Genomic DNA, 26,078 nt, shown 5'->3' on the forward strand with positions numbered 1-26,078 from the left:
GGTACCGGATGTCTCTTCTTGTTTAAGTGGCCAGAATAAGGTGTGAAATGTACCAGACTTTGTCAATAATCAAAAGTCTGCCTACGAGAAACTATTAAATATATAACCTTGTCTCATTACAAAGATTGGCAACCCATTATGAGACATGTGGTGTAGTGGCTAATGATCAGAACAGATTTTAGTGCAAAAAACAACTTGAGTTCTCGCTTGAACACGCAAGCCACCGTGAATGCGCTTCTCATGAATGTGCAACAGACTTCAAGATTTTAACAGATAATGACTTAATTTTGGGTTGTTTCTCGCCAAAACAAATCGTATGATTTCAAAACACTTTGAATATGACGGACGAGCCACATGGACTACTTGGATAATACTTTTGTGCCCTTTCTGAAGCTTGAATATGAATCACTGCCGTAGTATTAAAGAGATGGACCGGAATATTTATTAAAACTTATTTTGTTTGTTCCACAGAGAAAAGACATACTGATTTGGAACGACATGAGGGTGAGTAATTGACTACAGAATTTTCATTTTTGGGTGAACTATCCTTTAGGTAACCTTTGGTTACTCCAGGGGTACTGAACCTGTATTAAGTGTACTGTATTACCTAAATGACAACTGATCACATCAGGAGAAAAAGCAAAAGGGAACTGAAGCGGATTACAACACACTGTTACCACCATCTAGTGGCACTGGAAGTACACTACAGCTTGTTGTTGTACAGGTCTATTATTGCATTCTCTTCCTTGTCAACCTAAAATCATCTCTTGGTCCACAGGAGGCAGTATAGACATTGTTTGTAACGTTCCCTTTTCAGATTTTCACAAAACAACTGCCTTATCAGGCAGTTTTGTCTAGTTAGAAAAGGTACAAGCTGACCATTCACACACAGACTATGAACAAACTGTTCATCTTTTTAACCTCTATCACATAATGGTTGAGAACAACAGACAGCTTTGAAGAGGTTGAAGAGAACTTACGCGAAAAACTTGAAGGCCTTGACCACGTATCCAGAACCAGCAAAGAGGTCTTTCAGAAAGTCATCTGTGATAGAAGGACTGGCGGGAGGGGAAGAAAGATACAACAACAATGTATACAGAGGACAAAAAATAAAATAACACCATATCTGATGCCAACCATAATTCAAAGAATGAGATTTGATGGAAGACTTCCAACAGTGCAAATGGTAAATTCACTGTAATGCACAGCTGTGGCTTATTGCTTTATTTGAAAACTGCATAAATGTAAAAAAATAAATAAAAATGCATAGCTAGGTAAAGGTGGCAAAATTTGGCCCCCTTTATTGCAATACACCTTCGGTGCCCCATATGAGACACTCACGGGATATTTGAGAGATGCAGGGTGGCGGAGGGGGGGAAGATGTTCTGGAAGTTCTTGGAGCCGGGCTTCTTGAAGCGGTGCAGAGGACTCCCACTGAAGTCTTTGGTCAGGCCCTGGTCCTCCTGACCCTCTCTGGGGAGCTGCACCGTCTGGTGCTTCGAGATGGTCACGCGGATCACCTTACCATACAGACGCTGTCCGTTCAGATGACTCATCGCTTAAAAACATGAAAAACCCATCAGGAAATGTGTTTAGGCCATGCTTTCACCACGTAATACTCAACACTGAACAGATCTTTCTTACATTTGGAAAACAAAGCATAAGGGTATAAGAGTTTTATTTTTCAACAAATACATTTGGCCATGCACACACTGCAGTTAAATGTACAGTTGTCACTGCTCTCCTGAATGCTTAATCCTATTCTATACACACAGAGTGCCTCATTCAAGAAATACGAGCAAAACAAATTTGTGTAAATTGTTTGTAAAACCATTATTTTACATAATGCAGCAATTTATGTACATAAGTTGCATTGTAAGTCACATATATAGTTGCATTCAATTCAGTGTGACAATTCATATATTGCGACTTAAAATGCAACTTACTCTAACTGTCACAGTAAAAGTGACAATTTGTGTATTATGACATTCAATGTGACTTACGTAAATGATCACATTTAGTAAAATGTGACAGTTTACGTATTGTGACCAGTGTGATCGGGTATAATCTGATTACAACGTAATTACTGTAATCAAATTACTTTTAAAGTAAAAAAATGTGTGAAACATTACATTCTAAATTCTTGTAATCAGATTACAGCTACCGTCATACCTGGGTTACACATATTTTTAAAAATAATTTCATTTATGCATAATACATTTAAAATATGAATTTATATGTTCATATGTATGTCTGTGATGAAGGGTGTGCAACAGTGAACAAGGAGGAAATACATTATTTTGAATCCCTCGAGCGGAAGAACAAAAATGTTCGTAAAACGTTTTTCAAAGTAACTCAAATGTGAAGTAATTAGTAATGTGTTTTACTATGGCTTTTACAATTAAATAATCCGATTACAAATTTTGAGAAGTAATTTGTAGTGGATTACTTTTTTGAGTAACTTACCCAACGCTGACTGTGACTTATAATGCGACTTGTAATTTTCGTGACCATTTATGCTTGAATGATTCTCCAAATGATTCACACATAAATATTTTCTGCTTGTGTTTCATGAATGAGACCCTTATTCACTATTTACAGGTTCAGATTTTTACAACAGCTTTCTTTAAACAATTTTACTTGTGAACAATTCAGGTTGTGATAACCGATTTTCATTTGTGTAGTATGTACAGGACCAAACTGTTCTGAAAAAAGAAAAGAGTAGTTGTTAATACAGAGACTCTACTTCCTCTCTATAAAATCACAAAAACCGAGGTACGGATCTTGACTCATTCGTAGCTGCTCCCAACAGCCCTACGGTCTCAGGCTAACCCATAATATTCTAGTCCAAAGAGAGTATAGTATTTAAAAGCATAAAACCTGGTGCATCTGTAGATGCAATTTACAAAAAAATACTCTGGAGGCTAATATTACTTATGTCAAATTGTACATTGTACACTGCAAAATCACTGCTAATTCCTGTATTATTAGTTCATAAAACCATTCTTAAAGGAATATTCCAGGTTCAATTCAAGTTATGCTCAATTAACAGCATTTGTTGCATAATACCGATTACAACATAGATTAATTTTGACTCGTCCTTTACTTTCTTAAAAAAAAAAAAAAGCCAAAATCTGGGGTGCAGTGAGGCACTTATAATGGAAGTGAATGGGGGCCAATCTGTAAACATTAAAATACTCAATATTTCTAAAGTATAGCCACAAGACATAAACAATATGTGTCTAAACATAATTTTAGTGTGATAAAATCACTTTCTAAACTATTGTGTGTAAAGTTATAGCCAATTTTACAACTTAGTTTCCATGACTATGTAATGTCAACCAACCCTAAAACCCTAAGATGACTTCAAAAATTATAATTTAACCAACTTCACAGCTTAAATAATACACAAGTTTTAACGGAAGAATTAATGTAAGTGCTTTTATAAAATTATAAGCTTCAAATTTGTGCCTTTAAACCCTCTAAAAATTGGCCCCATTCACTTCCATTGTAAGTGCCTCACTGGAACCTCAAGTTTTGCTATTTTTAAAGAAAAGGACTGAACAATACTTTAGGGGATTCCCTCCTGCATTTAAATATGATTGTCAATGTATATGCAGGCTTTCACACTTGAAGGCATCCTTTTACAAATCACTGCAAGAACTGCATCAATGAATTCATACTTTTATATATCTACAGAGACATTTAGTTGCAAAACATAACATAACATAATCTGGCTATAAATAATGTATTTATAATCCTGGCTATATCCACCAGCAATACAAGCAGAGTGATTTGTAACTCTAATATAGACACAAAATCAGTCAATAAAAGCGATTGATGAAAGCACGAGGAGAATATATTGAGATAAAAAGACTTTCTGTTTAATACTTGACGCACCGAGCTGGGCTTGTGTTGCGTCTGCCATCTGTATTAAGGCATTCTCTTTCTTGTTGAACAGAATCTTAACTCTGTGGACATCTCCATAGACCCCTACAAGAATAAGAGTGAAATATATTTATCTGTGCTCAACAGGTCATAAACACTACTTACAGCAAATCATACGCTATCTGCAGATCCCGGTGTTTTAATATTGAAGGCAGAGGGCGTCAGCGGATTTTTGGGATATCAGTCACACTAAGGTCTGTGTCTAAATTTGACGGTTATTAAATTGAGAGGACAATAACAAAGGCACACCCCGAGTGTGTATGCACGCATGCTTGTGTGTTTGTGCATGCACCATACTGAGCTAATATTCATATGGCAGGTGATACAACATGCTATCTGTAAATAATCTCCCGACTGTGTATTTGTAAGGTAATCCTCTTTCTCTCCTCTACTGCCTTCATAAAAACAGCCGGGCTGCACATCTGATGTAGAACAGTAATAAATTTGTCCTTACCAAATAAAATGAAGAGTCCGTGTGGTGATATACTCTGCAAGAGATGGAGCATTATCAGTGTCTTGATATTGAAATTTAAGAAGCATTTGAAAGATTTGAAATGAAAAAGCGCAAAAATGTCTAAAGAAACGATAGAAGTGGCGATCTGCTGTGAAACACGCATACACGTACGCTGACCACTAATGCAGAAGAATCAAATCAGCAATGCACCTTGTGACATTAATTGCTGAGACTAAATAAACAAACATGAAAACAGGTTTGGATTAGCTCATGTAATGAGACAAAAAAGACCGGATGGAATCATTTTCTAGTAAAGACAGCTTTGAAATATCAGGTCAGTGCATGTGTATGGGTGTTACTTCTTGTTCTAGTACACTGTATGTTAGTAGACTTATAGAAGTCATTATGGAGATCTTGAGTTTAATTCACATTTCAGCATCAGTGAATTAGTTCAATGACTTCTCAGAATGAGTTCAATAACTTTTCCATGACCTTTCCAGTTATGAGCACTGGATACATTTACTGTATATTTAAAAATCGTTCAAATCCAGACTGATTCACAAATGTGTCATTTAGACAGATTTGTAAACCAGTTCAACTGATTCACTGAAATGAAACTCACAAACTGGACATCACTATGGCTTGCAAGCATGTTTTACTCTACACAAAGAAAATATCGTGAAAATATTTTAGAGCAGACCATTCCTAAAAAGATGTATAGAAAATTACATGAGGGGAAACCCTGTAATTCTGCAAATGTAATGAATTTATAAATTATAAATAATTAAACACACACACACACACACATGATTTTAGTGAATTATAATACTAAAACATCATTTTGAAAACCACTTTGGGGATCTGAGGAACCACACCGTGACCTGAGACACCCTAAAATGTCTTGGGGAAAAATAAAAAACAAAATCACTTGTGTTTTTCTTCATTTTTAAGTTGCTTTTGATAAAAGTATCTGCTCAACTTGACCACTAAGTGTTTTTCAATACCCAGTACTGATACTAGATTAACAGATAAATGGATAACTAGAGTGGGGTGACCAACGGCTGATAAAATGCAAACATACGTATACTGTATGTGATATAGGCTTTTATATAGACAATTTAATTATAGTAAATGAGATGTACACGTATACACTGAAATGAAACACTGATAATCTCAAAAGGACCAAATATATTATATCACTAATACAAATGTAAATGCTTTCTTAAAGGGATAGTCCACCAACCTCCCCCCCATCATTTACCCACCCTCATGCCATCTCAGATGTGTTAAACTTTCTTTTTTTCTGCTGAACACAAACAAAGATTTCTAGGAGAATATTTCAGCTCTGTAGTTCATACAATGCAAGTGAATGGTGATCAGAACTCTGAAGCTCCAAAAAGCACATACAATCAGCATAAAAGCAATTAATAAGAATCCAGTGGTTTAATCCATGTCTTCTGAAGCGATCCAATTGTTTTTGGATGAGAACAGACCAAAATATAACTCCTTTTTCAATATAAATCTTGATATCAGCAGTCTCCTTGGTGATCATGATTTCAAGCTCAATTACACTTCTTAGCCCCATCTAGCGCTCTGCGCATGCAGTAAGATATTGATTAAACCCCTGGGGTCGTATGGATTACTTTTATGCTGCCTTTATGTGCTTTTTGGAACTCAAAAAGTTTTGGTCACCATTCACTTTGTATTGTATCGACCTACAGAGCTGAGATATTCTTCTAAAAATCTTTTTTGTGTTCTGCATAAGACAGTCATACACATCTGGGATGGCATGAGGGTGAGTAAATGATGAAATTTTTTTTTTTTTTTTGGGGTGAAATATTGCTTCAATTGCTTTCAATGGGTCAAGGATATCAAATCAGCCAGGTCAGTCTCTTCCAAACCCTTGCACTCAATTTTTATGCCTTATAAGAAGTGTTATATGCCTGTGAGAAGGGTTTGTTCGCTCATGTTGACACCAGTATGTCAATGATGTTGTATAATTGGTGAACCGGCCCTGAAGGGAAGGTGGTGTTTGGATGCGGGGACAGAAACTCACTTCGGGGTTGAGGTTGGAGACGAGGAGCACAGAGTGGATGATGGTGGGGGCCATGCCGTGGATGGCCATCCGTCCAGTCATTGCTGATGAGGGGATGGTGAGGGGCCCCAGAGCACCAGGCATTGTCTGCATAGACAGACCTGACCAGTGGGGAGAGGGGAAAACGGGAGAGGAGGGTCACATTACCTGTTGCTGCTTTTGTTATCAGATAAACAACAAACAAACTTTATTAAATCAACATGTTGAAGCATGCTGGGATATAAATACTGGGAGTTCAAATCAAAATTGGATTGGATGTTTGGGAAAGGGATAGTTTAAATGAAATCAGAACAGGTCAGGAGTGTGAAAATGGAGCACAGTTAAATTGGGAATTAAAGACAACATGACACGGCATTCGTAACACAACATTCTTAATGCCTGAAAAATAAATGATTCTGTTTCTGAGTGAAACAAAATATTCAACAGGAAATAATGTAGGGGGGTTTTATCCATCCTACTATGGTTATGACAGCATTGGTTAATTTGACTTTTCCCTGTCCCCACGGTCCTGTCCATGTTCAGAATAGCATGCCAAAATATTACTCTTACTATATAGTATGTATACTGTGCTCGGTATGTAAATTTTCTGTATGCTTATATTCAAAGTGATTAAGTCATGTGATAATAATAATCTCTCATTCCATTCTATGCTATTTGGAACATTTATCATGGAATAATGCATACTCTTTCACTTCTAACAAAAATACAAATGAAAGATTTAGTACACAGTAAGCTAGTATTCGATTTAGGACACACCCAATAGAGCTCAATAGCATCCGCCCACTTTTTCAGCCATCTTGGTTCCGGATGTTTTTTTCCCATTTATTTTTTCCAAAGGGATTTGGAATGAACCAAACAAACCAGTTTTGAGGTGAATCATGACATTACAAACTTTAAAACACGATTATTTGTTTATCGGACAAAAAGACAAAAGGTACAAGACTGTAAACTTAAAGTCTTTCATGAGGGAATGAATTACAATCCCATGAAGCATTGCGAATGACACAATTGAATTAAAAACTATGGAAAAATATAAAAGTTGTTGATTATGAGTATGATATATTTTCAGTAAACTGCAATATATTCAGATATATCCAAATATATAATTAGTTTGAGAGTGTAGGGAGACCTGATTGCGTCATTCACAGTGCGTCATGGGAGTGGTCACTACTAGGCTTGTTTGCGATTCTCTGATTGGTGGATCTCTCTTCATGATGGTGGGTAGTGTAGTTCTTCACCAGGAACTGCACAATTAAACAGTATTTTCTTTTCAATGAAGTTGAAATAACGTGGACTGATGGTTTCAACAGAAGCATTGACCATTGTTTATCAACCTCAAAGCTCACTCTAGGTCTGTCTTTAAAGGTTTATAAGTTATTGTTAAAAATCAATTCCCCAATGGAGAAAATTAATGGGATTTTTACTTCTAGAACCAGACTGTTGCACTCTATAAAAGCTGTTTCAGAGGTAGAGAAAGTTATTACAAAAAAGTTATTAGATTATGAAAACCTGTCTTTAGCAATATTTCTTTCTTTATATTTTAATGGAATAACATGATGAATTGTGCACAATAAAATGTGTCAATTTTGATTTCATGTTTTTAAGGACAAATGTAGACTTCTTAAGCTAAAAGATAAACTATTTCTACAAAGCTGCTAATAGCTAGGAAATGTTTTATATAATGTTGTACCCAATTTCATAAAACAAAATAAGTAACTGAAGTGTAATGCAATACCAGGATCTTGTAAATTGGATTTATTGATCATACAAATCAAAAACAGTGGGTAAACTAATCCATAGCCAATCTTAAATGCAAAGCTTTTTAAGTACACAATATTGCTCAATCTGTTTAAAAATGTCAATGTTAGTGTGTGTGTGTGTGTGTGTGTGTGTGCGTGCATGTGCTCATTCTCTCATCATTTGGCTCACTTGGCTGATGTCAGTCTAAAGCTGTGACAGGCAAGTGTTTCAGATGATTACACTGTAATACCTCATATTATTCAGTGTGAACACTTGCGTGAGTCACACAACACTGCCTCCAATACTGAACTGTGTGTGTGTGTGTGTGTGTGTGTGTGTGTGTGAGTAAGTGTGATAACTTACCTGCCTGAGGAAAGCCGATAGCAGGGGCGAAACCAGCCGCCCCGTGGTATGGCGACGAAATTATCCCAGGAGCCCCTGCACGCACATACACACACAAAAGGGTCACTACCAACAACTAAATGGCCTGAGATTATAAAACTGAGTGAAGGGATGAGCCAATAACCTGCCGATATTCACATTTAAAATTTACAGTCTCCATTTTCTGGGAAAACAATATTGACATATTGACTCATCGTGTCCGCGGGGGCATATACTATTTTTTTAATCAAATCAAATGCTCTCTAGAATGAGGGGTTTGTTCAAATCCCTAAACATAAAGTATGAGCAATAGTAACAGTGATGCTTACCTTAAAAAACACCACTAGTAATCATTTTTATACAGTAAAACAGCACAATTAATAAAAGAGACGCACGTACATTTGTTTTGTACTCCCTAAATCATTGTTTTATTGTCATGAGCTGATTTCGAGCAGATTAAGTAATTCACACTTTGCTCATGCAGTATCTCGAATTCCCAGGAGCGATGTTCTTTGATGTGTCGCCACAGTTTAAAATATTTCTTCATCCTATTTGAGATGTTAACTACTATAGAGCTCAGGCACAGCAGTGTACATACATATCAAAAAACTCATTTATTGACAACAGTGTAAACATTTTCATGATGGGTGTTGTTGTAGAAGACAGAAAGAAAATGGCGGTGGTCTAATAAAAGCTGCCATTTTAACACCTTTTATTGCTTTAGCGGGCATTTGGTGATGTCACAGAGTGCCCCTGAGATGTCTGCCTGCACCCAGCACTAACTCATCAGCCATGATTTACACACACACACACACAGCAATACACACTCGGCTTATCAGTATCCACACGAACGCTTGCTCTAGAAAGGGCATGTGATTTACAGAATCTGAGACAACAAGATGGGTGGATGTGCAGTCGCAGTTATCTGCCTACCCCCTCTAACAATCATGCTTGCACGTACAGACAGATAATAAATCCACTATTTGGCAAATGCTGTCCGGCCCATATTACTTTGTGTGCTGGTGCGATAAAGCTTGCCCTTTGATAGAGTGTATACAATGAACCGATAACACTACAATAAAATGCAGATGTGAACACACAGATGGGTCAGATAAAGAGGAAGTGACCTTACAATGCACATAATTTATGTTTTAAATGTATTCTACATAAATATTATTATTTAAAAAAATACTTGTAAAAGTAATTTAAATGAATTTCAGTTACTGTAATCTGATTACAGAAATGTAAAATAAAATGTGTTACACTACGTTTTGACTAAAAAGCAATTAGATTATATTAACTAATTATTTTGTAATCAGATTAAACCCAACACTATTCTGGGTTAAAACTTAAGTTCTATAGACAACATCTGAGACAGGCTGTTGATTACACATACAGTAATGTACTTACAATGGAAGTAGACATTCTGGAGGTTTAAAAGCAGAAATATGAAGCTTATATATGATATATCTCTAGAACATTCACGTATGTAGAACTTACTTGAACTATTCAGTAAGAAGTATTTCTTTTTTTGATCTGTAAAGCATCTATCACTCTTTTGAGGTGGAACTACTTTTCTAGGCTGATGAACTTAGGTTGGAGTTTGCTCCATGTAAACAATGCTCTATGATTTTTTAAATTCTAATCTTCGAAAATGAAAGGTAGTACCAAGAGAGTACTACTAAAGTATGTCAAATATATTTTGTTTGTTTGTTTTTACAGAGATACAAGTCAAAATTGTTTTCAGTGGTAATCGACTGCACGGCACAGAACTAAAATTGTACTTAACCAGGAATATTTTTGAACGCTTGAAGCGATAAAAATTTGTACAGGAATACATAAATCAGATCTGAGAATCAAAGTGGAAGTTTTGCATGTAAATACTACAAAATGACTTCATGCCAAACAACAAAATATATATTTAATCAGCTTCACAAAATCTAGATGCCATTTATAATGCATCTTAGTCTATAAAAAATGAATCTGACATCCTTATCCATGCGACAAACACTTCCTCAGAGCAAGAGGAACAGCACGGGTAAAAGCAGATGGTGTGTGTGTGTGTGTTCATGTATGTGTGTGTATGTATGTCTGTATCTGGGTACAAGTTTCCACTTTGCCCTAATATGTTACAACCTACTTAACAAATGCAAAATCCACAAAAAGTCCTCCAGCATTCCATGTACTCTTCATCTATAAGGGTGTGTTTACCAAAAGCAGTCTGCATGGTGGGGTCCAGCGCAGGTTGCCCGTCTCCTGAGGGTAGGTCTAGGCGTGTGAAGTCCCTGCTCTTGTCGTTGTTGTATTTCACATTCAGACTGGTCAGCTTGGAGAATTCCACACGCAGAGTGCAGCAGCCATTGTAGATGTTCTGCCCATCCAAAGCCTGACACGACAAGGATACTACATTATAATGTCAACCTCTCTCAATTTATGACATTCATGGGGTTTGCAGAAACTAGAAAGTTTATAATGCCCTTTCTAAACCCTTTATATGTACCATTTCATGGTTATTTTTGGGTGAATATCACAAAATCTGTCAAGAACATGTCTGTCATATTCATTCACATCAAAATCAAAAGAAATAAGAAATTCTAATTTGCTTAAAGAAAATGAAGGCTATTTTTAGGAAGATATTTGGCATTGTGACATCATTTTATGACAATTAAACACATTTCCCCCAATTCTAATTACTGTAATTCTATAGATTTACAGTATATATCTATTTATATTATGTAATATTTTTAATATTTTCCTATATTTGTCTCTTAATTTTTTGTTTTATTAGACTGTACAGCATTGCTGTTGTTTTAAAATGTGCTTTGTAAATAAATTGACTTAATATATATTTAGTTATTTATGTAAATATATTTTGTTTTATATATATATATATATATATATATATACACTACACACACACACACACACACACTCTCTATTGAAGAGCAAGGAGTTAACACGGTCAACCTCACATACAGGTATCTACAAATTTGATAAGTTACCAAGAAGTAGTGCAGAATCTTTCTTATTTATCGTTTCTTTGTGTAAGATGTTTTAAAATCTTTAAAACTTTTAAAAATGTGATTTTGAATTGCAGATTTAATGTGGTTTCAGATTTTAGCACAAAAAAAATACATACAAAATAAAATAGCAAAAACAAAAAAATATTCTAATAAATATTCTCACTTATACAAACGTACACAAACCAATCATCCACATTATCCCCTGTAGAAGCCCTGGGCATAATTATGGTGGCACAAATGGCTTTCTCAGTTTACCAATAATCCCCATTTCATAGTGGGCTGTTCTGTGTGGTGGACTGACATATAAACCTATAATTACCACATATAGCATACCACTTACCTGCTCAGTATAAGAAAACAAGCGTGAAATCTTCCCTATTGAACTGTCTATTCTGTGTGGAATATGTCTGGAGCAGGTTTGTTCAGGTGGGGCCAATGTGAAATATCTTCTCACGTGGGGCCAATTCATAAAACTGAACCCTGGTAATGAACGCCCATTACAACAATGGAAGAGTGAATGAATAAATTGTGTAAGGGCTATTGCTTTATTAGTGATCTTTGCTACGCCAAGCATCACTATTACTATTTTTCATACGTGTTAGGGATTACAAGAAACTCGTCCCGCATCCTGCATCGTTTGAACGTCGTGCAACTTGTAGAGGAGAGGTGTGGTAATACTTTTCTAAGTGATCAGACTTCCATCTGGTGGACGAGAAAACAGGCGAAAAAAATCTCATAAACTTGTAATGAAGGAAGGACCCGATTCATATCTAATGTAAGGATAAGATTATCATAAAAGACGTTCAGGTTGGACTCTTTTGACTTGAGCCAGTAAGAAACAACCTAGCAACCACCTAGCAATTTCTTAGCAACCACCCAGAAACCCTAGCAACCACTCACAACACCCTAGCATCATGGTGGCTTGGATTTATTAAGGCTTAAAAATTTAAGTCAATTTTATGTGTTATTTGAGTACTGGTGCTGTTTGCAACTTACCAGAGAAACATTTTCCATGCGAATATTTCAGCAATCATATTGTGTGTCCGGTACTTCTGTTGGCTGAGCAGAATTATAACTAGAAATGCCTGATTTGCTAATGAATCATTCTTTTGAGTCGGTTCTTTTCAGTGAATTGGCCAAAAGGCTAAGCAAACCAGTCTGAATCAATTCGCTGAATCATTTGGAGCAGTTCTCACTCAGTAAAACAGTATTGGGATACTTAAGAACACAGGGAACAAACAGAGCATTGGACGAAATGGAGACCCAGAGAGCACACGTACATCTCTAAGATGTCTGTTTTAGATCTTTTCATCTGGAAAGCTTCACAATCTAATTAGCATCTGCTAAACATCATAAAAAGATGAAGTCATAAACGTCTCAAAGACATCTGCTTAATGTCTTATTGATATCTGATACATATTTACTGATCTACGTCTTATAGACGTATTGCAGATGAGCAAACAATGTAAAAAATACGTCTTCCAGATTTAAACACACATATCAATTAGACGAGTGATGTATGTGTGCTATCAGGCTATTTACCTACAATCACTTGAAACAAAATGCTACTTTTTTGTAAGGTAACTTTGAGAAACTTTAACTTGTACTGTGTTGTGTGAATAAGGGGCCATTCACACCAAATGCGTTTATGCGTCCATCCACGGCGTTTTTCAATTGTTGTCCTATGTAAGTATGCACTAGACAGATGTTTTTGACTGTTGCACCGCGTCTTACTGTGTTTTCAGCATCTCGCACCACATTTAAAAAAAAAAGTTATTTTGTCAAGTTTAAAAGAACATTTCAAAACGCATCTTGAGGCACGTGCGTTCTGCTCTATTTGTTGCATTTTTGTGCTGTGTCTAGTGCTTGTTGTTTCAGTGCAAGAACGAGTTATGAACGGCCTCAAAGTCTTTTAGAAATGCTTTAGCTAATGATTACATGAATACTACACATATTCAAGAAAATTTTAAAAACTTCTCTCAATGTCATCAGAATTGAATGCTTTGGTTTTATTTTTGTTTTATTATATTAAAAAAATTACACAATTTGTGATGCCCCCTGATCATACGTTAAGTCCGTAATACGAAATGTTCCTACCAACTGAGCAATTCAAACTTAAAATACTACTGTCGTGTTTTTGCGAGTCGCAGTCATCAAGGAGCAGTCAGCACAGCTCCAGCTGTACCAGCACGGGTCATGTTTTGAAAGCACCTGCTGTCCTTAGCAGAAAACCCGACCCGTTATCCGAAAGCAGCACTAATTTAATTCTGTACCCGACCCGACCGTTTAACATAAAGACCAGGTAGACAAAAATTGTTTATTTGCTCACGTCACACAAGCAACCAAACTAACATTAGGAACTCTGAGTTGGAGCATTTAAGAAAAATAGACACGTAGCCTAATATTGTGGTGACAATTAACAGGAAAAAATTTGAGAAAGTGCGTCCGTAGTGTAAACAATATAAAACTTTTGTCTACATCATGTGGACAATCTGCCCACAAAGGCTATTTTGAACAAATGTGCATGAATCACACCATAGTCTATACAGATGCTTAGAGGTCTCCATACATTAAAATCCACTGGCGAGTTTTCTTTTCACATCTTCTAGTTCCATCGTAACGATTCGCAATGCATCACCGGATGTGATATCAGGGAGTTTATGGAGGGCTCCAGCACAGCGTGGCTATTACATGTGTCATGTAGACCTTATGCCTAATCACAGACAGAGGCGACTTAATACATCTGAAACGCATAAAAGGTGTTAATAAAATAATGTAAACAATGAACATTGTTTGACATTTAAAAAAACAGCCTTGGCTATTTGACCTGCAGTCTGCCCATGCCTATTGATTCCCCGACCAGCATCCGCACTGCAAATGACAATGTAATTATTTTTCCACCGTTATATCAAATATTAGCGGTTCACCCGTCAGGACTCTGACGTAAGGCACAGTTGTACAGACAACAAACTAACAGCTGTTCAAAGGCAGCAAGATGGAGCACAACAGAATGATGCAGGGGTCTTAAAACACATTTTAACTACATTTAAACATTACACAGCATCCCAAAAACACTAGTCAAACATGACGCACCCACAGTGAAATGCATCAAAAAAGTGTCCGTCTGATGCATGTGTACATGGACCAATGACAGCTCAACTGCAACACAATAACACGTTCTGTGAGAACAGCCCTGTCTACCGTGGACAGATTGATGAACTCAATTGAACTCAATTTCAGCAAATATTTATGTATGCAATTCATTATGATTCATTTAATTATTAAATCAGCATATCATGTAATTCATTCGATTAACATTTGTATTAGGTGCAACTTGTAAATGGATATAGCCATTCTGGATTTCTTCGAATTACAAGTGACAATTGTGGCTCCTGGCAAGACACTTAGAAAATAGGGTACATTTGCACACAATTGTTTTTCCTTTTTGTAGCAATTTTTAAAATTCTTCATCTTCATCTCACCCCCCCCCCCCAAAAAAAAGGACCCCATCCCCTCCCATCCTGTAACACTAACAAATACTCTCTTTGTGCGAATACATGGCAGCCGCACAATAGATAACAACCTCCGACCAGAGGAGTAATTACTTGCTAGCTCTTTTTATCCCTGGTGAGCTGCATTGGCATTCATTAGATAACCTCAATAGTGACATATTAATTACAGGGGCCGCTTGATTTGTGCCGTCTACTGAGAGCTAGTTTCGCTGTCATACACGAGGAAAAAAACATCACTTTGACAAATTTTTGGCTCCTCACCAAAAAATACAGGGGAACAGCAAAAATGGAGCGGAGATGGCAGGCAGGTGTTGGCGGGTACATAAGCCAATAGAGCGCCCTAGTGATGGATAGTGAAGCTCTGATTATAGGGAACAGGCAAGAGATTAGGAGGGCGTGCCAGTGAGGGATGACCACAGCTAAACCGTCTGTCTCCACAGACAGCCTGATGATCTGGACAGACCAGAAACATTCCCAACTAACCATATCTACAGCATGTACCAGTGGTATAATGCACAACTATGTGCTTTTGCAGCCAAGACACATTAGGTATAATGAACTAACAATAAAAAAAAATAAAAAAATGTAAGTATTTACTATTCTTGGTAAATGTTAAGTATTACTATACTATTGTTCATTACAACTTGGAAATGACATTTTAGCCATATTGTGAGCTTGTAATCTGAATTGAATGTGATGAGATAACAAAAATGTGGTCTGTGGAATAACATCAAGACAACATGTCTTTCAGTCTTCACTATATATACTCAAAAACAAACATACAACGTGGCTGGCGTGGTCCGATTCATGAACATGACTCGATGAATCACTCAAAAAGGTCACTGAATTAACTCATTGAATCCTTCAGTGGGTTTACTTAACTGTAACTTTTAGTTACGTCTGACTCGTAAAAAAAACTACATTTGTATTAACATTAGTTAATATATAATGAACTAACATGATTTAACAATGAACAGTATATTTAATAATTAACATTTAGCAAAATTAATAAATGCTTTAAAAAAAGTTTATTGTTAGTTCATGATACCTAATGTGAACGTAGAGAGACTTATAGAGTGTTACCAAAAGTATAGTAAAAGATAGATATTTTTTGGTGGTGGTGTAAACATTTTTTAAATAGTAATACACTTTAAAGTAAATCTTTAAAACATTAAAACGCTACCAAAATAATATTTTGAATATGTTTATATAAATATTTGTAACATGTATTTTTTTTTTAATATAAACTACTATTAAATATATATATATATATAGGAAACACTGGTGGGTACTGAAGCTGGTTGCCACATTTTAATCCCTCACCCTTCAATTCATCCTATCAACCACCCGACAACAAGACAGTAAGAGGAGCATTTAGTGACTATAGGCTCTATTTCAGTACTGACCAATTTGGCATGATGTGCATTCATTGGATCTGCATACTGTAGCAAGGCCTGAAACTGGTTGTTCTTGGTGAAGGTAATGATCTTCAGGACTGTTCCAAATTTTGAGAAGATCTAAGTGAAGAGAAGAGATGACAAGAACATGAAGATAAAGGGTGCTTTATGCTTTTAAAAAACAAAACAAAAAAAAAAACAGAAAGCTAGCTGTCAACAGACAATCTCTTCCATGTATTTTGAGTTTTTGTCTAACCATATGCAACTGTATTTTTTCAGTCACTTGGTTTTTATTTTTGCTGTGTTGCACTGGGTTGCCCACAGTGAAATTAATTGTTCAGCCGAAATGAAAATTTGACTGGCTGTGTGAATAATCAAATTACTTGTAACTAGAATATTGCCGCATCACACCTGCGTGAGACTGTGCTATCATATTGAGCATTATCAGTCTTACCTGGTGTAGCACTTCTAGAGACACTGGGTAGTAGAGATTCTCTACTATGATGCGAAGCACAGCACTCTGTCCAGGCATCATGACACCGTCACTGGCCGTCGCAGACCCAGACAGACTCATATTCCCAGAATGCACTGCATTGACAGCCTGAAGAGCAGCCTGAGCTCTCTGCAAACATAACATTTGTAGCAAATCATTTAAAAAAACACTTCTTAAACTTCACACTGAATATACAGAAACACATCTCACTCTTAATACTTTACCAGCAGTTCACCTGCTTCCCATAGCGCTACACAAATCTGCACTAATCCGCAAATTACTCTCTAATTTGCAGTTTTATACACTGTGGAACTAACAGCTCTGGCTAAAGCAAAAGAATAAAGGAGTCTCTATAAACCTCCATGTATACACAGATACAGTAGCACTGTATCAATTGAGCTACACTGTATTTCACTGATACTCTCATGCAAATACTGTCAAAATCATGTGACACTTTGGAGACAAAATCTCTTAAGAGAATGCAGCAGCACATGGCAGTCGTTACAAGGTGAAATGATGGATGACTGTGCAAGGGTGGGATCAATTGTAGTTTCAAGAATGTAATTGGGTCATTGATGTGACACTTGTTTTTTTTTTCTCTAAATCTATTAATTTATTCAAAGATACATTAAAAATGCAATTCAAACAATGACATGAAAACACCTCTTCTATGATGAATATGTTTCTAGATTTAAATTAATTTAGATGTTTTTTGTGTCTTAAAGTGAAAAATGTCAAAGTGGTGTAACCGTGTTGAAATCATAAAAAAGAATAAAAAGTCCTTGCAAAAAAACTTCAAATAGTTTGACATATATATATATATTCTTATTACCATAATGTGAAAAAAATAATTGTTTTTTATAACTGTATTGTGAAAAAATTCATTTTCATTACTATCATAAAAACATATTCTTGTTAAAGTAATGCGAAAAATTCACATTCTCATTACTGTACAGTCAAAATAAAATCAATCATATGACTATTAGAAAAAAAAAATCTAATTTTTATTACAGTAATGTGAAATAAATAATTCTCTTTAATAATTAAAAGCATTCTCGTTACTGTAATACAAAAATATCACTTTCTCATTACTGTCCAGTGAAAAATGTTTTGAATTTTTTTATTTAATAATTAATGTGAAAAATATTATTCCCATTACTACATAGAAAAAAAAAAGATTCTTATTACTGTAATGTGAAAAAACAAAAAAAGTATTACTGTAATAAAATAAAAAAAATAAACATTTTCATAACTATAATAAAAAATATTGTTAATGTAATGCGAAAAATTCACATTCTCATTACTGTACAGTCAAAATAAAATCAATCATATGACTATTAGAAAAAAAAAATCTAATTTTTATTACAGTAATGTGAAATAAATAATTCTCTTTAATAATTAAAAGCATTCTCGTTACTGTAATACAAAAATATCACTTTCTCATTACTGTCCAGTGAAAAATGTTTTGAATTTTTTTATTTAATAATTAATGTGAAAAATATTATTCCCATTACTACATAGAAAAAAAAAAGATTCTTATTACTGTAATGTGAAAAAACAAAAAAAGTATTACTGTAATAAAATAAAAAAAATAAACATTTTCATAACTATAATAAAAAATATTGTTAATGTAATGCGAAAAATTCACATTCTCAATCTTATGACTATAATAGGAAAAAAAAATCTCATTACCGTAATACAAATAACTCACATTTTTATTAATGTAATGTGAAAAAAGAATTCTCTAAATAATAATAAAAAGCATTCTCATTACTGTAATGCAAAAAAATAATAAGAAGAATAATTATAAGTTGAGTGCCAGTATGAATCCTCACCCCCTGGTTGGGCAGGTTGTCAGTCTTGAGCTCACGGTGGTTGGAATACTGGATGTAGACAGGCTGGTTGCGAACGTGAGGTGTGGCTGCGGTGTAGTAGTTGACCATGGTGATGGCTGCTTCCTCAGAAGCCATTTCTATAAAAGCCTGGAGAGAAAAGAGAAAGAACAGTGCTTAGCTCTGATAACAACATCATTCAGATAATTGCACAGATGTGGTGCAGCTTAATCCAACTTGTACTTAGACTGTTTCTAAAGCAACACTCAAATGAAACGTATCAATGGTCTAAAATCAGCCTGTCAGTGAAATCTTCGTCTTCAACGCTCCTCTGCACTTATGAGATGGACAGCAAAAGAAAGATATTGATAGATCTCATTATGCTACACAAAAAGCCATTCTCAGGACACAGAAAGGGAGTTGATACACTTTATTCTGAGAAGAATTACTTTCTGTATCCTTTAAAAAGAGAAACTAGATTTTTACCATTTGGTGCAGGACAAGTTACCCGCTGAAATTTGAATGCTTAGTGTAAGAGATGTATTTTAGTATATTAACAGCAACGCTTGGCATAGCAAAAACCACAAATTATTCTGACCTCATCATGCAGGGTGTGAGAGATTTATAGATGCAGAAGCTTTCAATAAAGTGGATATTTTGATGCTCAATCAAACCAAGCAGCACACAGCAAATTTGCCTTTCTTTTCTTGTCTAAATATGCCAGTGCCATTTGAATATGAAAAGGCACTTGAGTAGAAGCGTGAGTGCTGTGTTTTTGCTCTGTTACCAGGACCTTGATGTGTTTGAAAGGACTCATACTTTAGTTTCTATCAGTTCACACCACTAATGAAGCCAAAGCAAATCTGTACCCTCCTTTACCACCACCCCTTAGAATGAAGAATACAGGAAAAATATTTTTTGATGGGGGTATTTTTAGTGTGATTTTTTTTTGTTTTTTTTGGGACAAATCTCAAGAAGAAATGTCTGAGTAATATTGAATTTAATATTGAATATATATATATATATATATATATATATATATATATATATATATATATATTATATATATATATATATACACACACACACCGATCAGCCACAACATTAAAACCACCTGCCTAATATTGTATAGGTTCCCCTCGTGCCGCCAAAACACAGCCAACCCGCATCTCAGAATAGCATGTATAAAGATAAAGCTTATTTTTAAAACTATAATTTTCATGACAACTCAGCATCCACCCCAATCAATTTTCATTATTATAATGTGAAGAAAAAAAAATTCATAACAGTAATTAAAGAAAATATCATTACAGTGATGCTAAACTAACATTCTCATTACTGTCATGAATATCATCCTATCCAGACACAATGTTTTTTTATCAATACAAATTAAATTCAGTACAACAAACACACATTTTTTTTATTTTTTTTTTCTAAATCTTTTTAAAAACCTTAAAAATATCTTAAAGGTCTTAAAAATAGGCTTCATTTTTTTATACCACAGACAATCCCAAAGACAATGGGGTTGTCAAACCAATGTCACCGTAGAGGGGGTAGGCTTCTACATCTAAAAGACATTCTGAACATTATATTTAGCTACATCAACAAACTAAATCACCCTCAACCGCATCCTCTTTATCTTAAGTTGCACTACTTCTGTTTGGCATGTGGCACCTGTCAAGAGTTAATCATGTCCACAGTAACAAGTAACACAAGCTGACATGACTACTTTAGACAAGTGATCATGATGAAACACACAGAGGCTTAACAGTGAAAATATACACTACAGGTCGACCGATAGTGGATTTTGCCGATACCGATAACTACGGTGGTGGGAAAGGCTGGTAGCCGATTAATTGGCTGATAGTTTTAAGTTCTTATTCTTTCCTTACTATAAAGGGCACATTATATATTAGTCCTAAATAAATACAATCCCAGTTGCAGTCTATTGTTCAAACAAAATCCCCAAAAAAAATCACCAGAAAAAAGATTTGATGCATTACATGGGACTTTTTAAAGTATAAACAATCCTGAAATACACAGGGGACTCTTATTTTGAAATGATGTAATGATGAAAAAACTGTAAGCAACTATCAGTATAGATTTTTGCCGATAACGATAGATCTAAAAAGCAACTATCGTCACCGATATATAGGTTTTACCGATTAATATATACACATTGGTTTTACTCTAACCTCTGATCTCATTCATGCAGTTTAATCCAGACATTCCCCTGCTAAACCAACATGAAAGCATCAGGTGTGGTTTGATGATCTCAAAAGCAAATACTCTAATGGCAAAATCTTCTGCAAACTTTCAATCAACTGAAGTCTTGACTTTTGACTATCTGTGTTTTCTGTCAAACAGAACCAGCCAATTAGGCAAGAAGCGGCTGTTTGATTGACATAAAAAAAACAAAAAAACAACAATCACAGTTCACTTGTTGTATTATCATGTCTGTTTCGTGTTTGAACGATTTGTTGTGTGGTGCTGTGTAAAGAAGCAACATAATCACACAGGAAGTCGACATGTTTTTCCCAAGAGTTCCAGTGCTCTAGAATCAGCCACATTACGCTGACTCATCGACAAGCGCCATAGATACAGCCGGCAACACGTCATACCCAGGGGCGTGGTTAAGCATGGAGGAAAATAATGCCTTGTTACCATAGTTACTCATACATTCCTATGAGGAAAAAGGGGGAGAAATATCCAACAAATTTGGCTATTTTAACAAAACGACGAAAAGCTGTTGTGTCGTTTTTTGCAATCCAAACAAAACTGTTTTTTTTATTGCCTGCAAACTGACAGAAATATAAGCCCAAAGAAGAGCACTGCGGCTGCAGTCGATTATATGCTGAATATGTGATTTAATGTATTTGGGAAACATTTGAGTGGATTCAAGACTAAATCGATCATCATATCATCACAACAGCGGATCCAGCAGATACATAATGATGAGTTAATACCACAAAACAAGACAAGATACATGAGAAAACTTGACATGATCAGAGTGGAGCGCTGTTTATTGTTTTTCATGCTTTAATCAATCAAACATTCCTAAGGGGATGTATTTCTTGGTAAGTTCGGTTTGGCGAAGTGTTCAGTAAATGGGTTTTCTAGTAAAGTTACTGTGAAATGTGAAATTTGAGCTATTTTATGTGTACAGTTATTTCATTAACTATCACTCATATTAAAAGGTATAAATAAAAATGTTTTAAGATACCAATCAAATGACAAAATATTAATGTGGCAGTCAAAAAAGTAAACTTCTGTCTTGGGGTGGCCTGGCGCTGCTGAGAAACTACTTCATGGAGTGCTCTTTTTTTGGGCTTATATTTCTGTCAGTTGGCAGGCAACAAAAATCAGTTTCAGGTTTTTTGGCATTGTTAGAAGTGTAAAAAACGACAACACCATTTTGTCATGTTTTTCGTTGTTAAAATAGCCAAATCTATCGTATATTTCTCCCCGTTTTCCACATAGGAATGTATGAGTAACTATGATAACAGCGCTTTGCTTTCCCCCATGAGTGGGCGGGGCCTCCTTGCTGACTGCATCTATCTCCTATCAGACATTTCTGCTTCAGCTCCAGTAGGTTTACCTTCCCCTGTGGTGTGACTTGAAGCGTGTTGTGTGTTGGGATCCCACGTTGAAACCAGAAAGTAATTGCGTTCGCATAATGTGTGATGAGCATGTTGCTGATGGTAAGGTTTCGTTTTGGGGTTTGTGTTGGGGGTTAGAGTTTATAAAATATGCATTCCTATTAACTGTATTACAGCCTGTACAGCTGAAAACAGCACCTTTCACAACTCGTTTGTGGTGCCCATCCGTGGACATTACACCTGAAAAATGGAGCTCACACATGCCCAAACTCCCAACAACACTTACCGCTTTGGCCATTGGGGGCAGTGTTTCACATTTCAGTAAGCACAGAACGATTTTAGCTAAAGAAAAGTCAACCCGTTTCCAATTTCACTGTGAGATCAGTCTGGTTAAAAGGGATAAAAACTAAAATTACTACTGAAAAATAAAATAAATCCAAAACTAAAAATTGTTAATTTCCAAAGACAGGAATCAATTCAAAACTATTTCTGACGTTAAAATTCAAAAAACATCATACAATAAAGGGTGGAGAAATGTTTATTGTGTTAATGTAGCACCTACTTGATTTTTCCCTTTGAGCATCAACAGGTTGGTGACTTTGCCGAAAGGGACACCTAGTGAGACGACCTCTGCCTCTGACACTTCGATGGGAACTTTGCGGACGTGGAGGACGCGGGAGGGGCCACAGGGGGATCGGTCTCCTTTATAATTTTTACTGTCGTTGCCATTAGCTGTCAAAATAGAAAAAAAACAACAACAAAAAAAACACCATGATTATCTTTGTTTTTATTTTACCAGTTTTCCAAATGCCAAAACTGGCACTGATGCACATCGATATTAAAAAAATTAAGTCTGACTGTATCAGACAGTAACCACCATTATTATCAGGCAGCAAAAAGGTCACTGTCAATAAATATTTTTGTATCATTTTAGACTGGTGGGTCACAACACAAAAAAAGTGGTCTCAGGTCTGTTCTGACAGCATCACATCAAGGGAAAAAACAATGGTACAGGTAAATGCAATTAATACAATACATCTAACCATATAATCATGCATCTGGACCCTGAAGGACAACCAAAGTTTTAGATCTCACAGTGGATCGACAGCGAGTTAAACAAAGTTGAAAGAGACAGATGGACATGGGCAGAAACACAACACCAACTATGCCACAGCGGTGGGCAGCAGCACTGGCGTGTCCCCCTAAACAATAAGACAAGCCTCTTTCAGAATTAAGCAGCCCTCTGTCGTTTGTCAGACCCCAAATGGTGCCCATTGTGTGGCATTTGGCACTTGGCTATGTCCAGGGGCACATCACAGATTGGTGACGGTTTTAACAGAGACAGAGCATGGCGGAGTGCCTGCCTCTGCTTTCAACATTTGTGGCTTTCACATTTTAATTTTACTATGTTGAGAGGCAGTGTTCGTCTGATTGTAGATAAAGGCATCAAAGCAATCATTATCTATCTCAGTGTTGTGTGCAAAATGAAGAGATGGTAGAGTGAGCTTACTTACAGTTGTCTTTGCACATTAAACTGGGATAGGAGACATTATTTTAACTTTGAAAAAATTACACCAAATAGAGTAAACTCTTAAATGTTATTTTCGTAAACTAAGAGTTAAACAAAAGAACAGTGAGTGTCAAACACGAGTACTACATTTTATGCATGGTTAGAGTCTGCTCTTCTGTATTTGTCCAGCCACTGGTGGGTTATCCATTAGTAATGACCTTAAAAGCTCCATTACTACAAAATTTCTCCAGTAATATCAACATGGGGTCCTCAATGTATGTGCGTATGTGTGTCATAGAGGTAAAAATGGTACCACTTTCTCCATTATAAATGCAGCGTTGCTCAAGCATAAGCTACTAAAATGTGATCTTTCTCTCACGCAATGATACACACTCTCTTTCCAGAGTTAAGCCTGACAGCCAATGAGAGGAGGCAGAGCACAACAAAAGTGCACAAAAGAAAGTGCTTCCATCAGCAGGACACAGACACAGCTGAGTGAAGTTAACAGACCAGCCACACTTAGTGCAGTCATCGCATCCCTTCTCTAACAGCTCAATACAGATACTATCTCTCTCATCACAGCCCAGTACAGTGATCCCATCCCTTTACCTACAGCCCAGCACAGGGATACTATACCTCCCTTCACAGCCCAGCACAGAGATATTATACTTTCCCTCACAGCCCAACACAATGATTCAATCCCTTCACTCCAAACCCAGCACAGAAATCCCACCCCTCCCCTCACAGCCCATCACAGAGATCCCATCCTGCCCCTCTCAACCCAGCACATAGATTATGCCCCTCCCTTTACAGCCCAGCCCTAAGATCCACTCCCTTCACTCCCAGCCCAGCACAGTAATCCAACTCTTCCCTTTAGGGCCCAGTACAGAGATTCCATCTCTCGCCTCACAGCCCAGCACGATTATCCTTTCTCTCCCCTCACAGCCCAGCCAAAAGTTCCCATCCCTTCACTCCCAGCCCAGCACAGTAGTGCAACCCTTCCCCTAAGGTCCCAGTACAGAGGTCCCATCTCTCCCCTCACAGCCCAGCATGATTATCCTATCTCTCCCCTCACAGTCCTGCCCAAAGTTCACATTCCTCCACTCACAGCCCAGCACAGTAATCCAACCAATCCTCCCCCTCAGAGTCCAGTACAGAGATCCCATCCCTCCCTCACAGCCCAGTGATCTTGTTCCTTCTTTCACAGCCCAGTACAAAGATCACATTACAGCTCAGAACAGCCCTCCCTTTTCTCCTCTCACAGACCAGCACTGTGATCTTATCCCTCACCTTTTAGCCCAGCACAAAGTTCCTCACCTTCCCCTTACAGCCCAGCACTGTGATCCTATCCCTCACCTTTTAGCCCAGCACAAAGTTCCCCACCCTCCCCTTACAGCCCAGCACTGTGATCCTAGCCCTCACCTTTTAGCCCAGCACAAAGTTCCCCACCCTCCCCTTACAGCCCAGCACTGTGATCCTATCCCTCACCTTTTAGCCCAGCACAAAGTTCCCCACCCTCCCCTTACAGCCCAGCACTGTGATCCTAGCCCTCACCTTTTAGCCCAGCACAAAGATCCCCACCCTCCCCTTACAGCCCAGCACAGTGATACCATTGCTCCCCTCACAGCCAGTGCAGTGATCCTATACCCCCATCATAGCCCAGCTCAGTTATCTTGTCCTTTCCTTCACAGAATTTCACTCTCAACAACTCTTCTCTCATTTTTCTTCCACTATAGGTCTGCATTTACAGCCTCCTTGTCATTTATTGTGCAATGATGACAAGGTAGTACTCATGCGATTTGACAACCAGAATTAGTTAACTGACAGTAGCATGCTTTTGCATTATCAGTCAATAATCATCAGTGCCAAATGTAAACAGAGGATCAATTCACTTAAGGGGCTTAAAGACAGATATGAAGCCTATGAAAGCAAAAGACACCAAGCCACAGTATGAAGTGCTTTGAGGGTGAAGGGTAACGGCTGAAGGCCTTCTCTTACTGTTCAGCATGCTTACAGTAGGTGTCCATCTGCAAACAGGAAAATTGTAAGTTTGAGGCATGCAAATCAACAAAGAGGCCCTTCCTCCCTGGATTG

General features: G+C 36.7%; 1 protein-coding gene across 4 annotated transcripts in view; it reads right to left on the minus strand.

Annotated features, from left to right (window-relative positions):
• Positions 1–26,078, minus strand: part of ptbp3 (polypyrimidine tract binding protein 3) — a 93,749-nt gene that overhangs the window by 9,769 nt on the left and 57,902 nt on the right. For 3 of the 4 annotated variants that reach the window (XM_051683508.1, XM_051683507.1, XM_051683506.1), the window contains 11 exons: positions 23,037–23,206; positions 18,879–19,025; positions 17,005–17,172; positions 16,560–16,670; positions 10,830–11,004; positions 8,601–8,675; positions 6,459–6,598; positions 4,403–4,436; positions 3,901–3,993; positions 1,342–1,558; positions 981–1,058 (listed from right to left, as the gene is read on the minus strand). In XM_051683508.1, the coding sequence (XP_051539468.1) occupies positions 981–1,058; positions 1,342–1,558; positions 3,901–3,993; positions 4,403–4,436; positions 6,459–6,598; positions 8,601–8,675; positions 10,830–11,004; positions 16,560–16,670; positions 17,005–17,172; positions 18,879–19,025; positions 23,037–23,206 (1,408 nt within the window). The other variant, XM_051683509.1, reaches the window with a different exon arrangement.

The sequence above is a fragment of the Myxocyprinus asiaticus genome, chromosome 42, assembly GCF_019703515.2.
Source record: "Myxocyprinus asiaticus isolate MX2 ecotype Aquarium Trade chromosome 42, UBuf_Myxa_2, whole genome shotgun sequence".
Lineage (NCBI taxonomy): Eukaryota > Metazoa > Chordata > Actinopteri > Cypriniformes > Catostomidae > Myxocyprinus > Myxocyprinus asiaticus.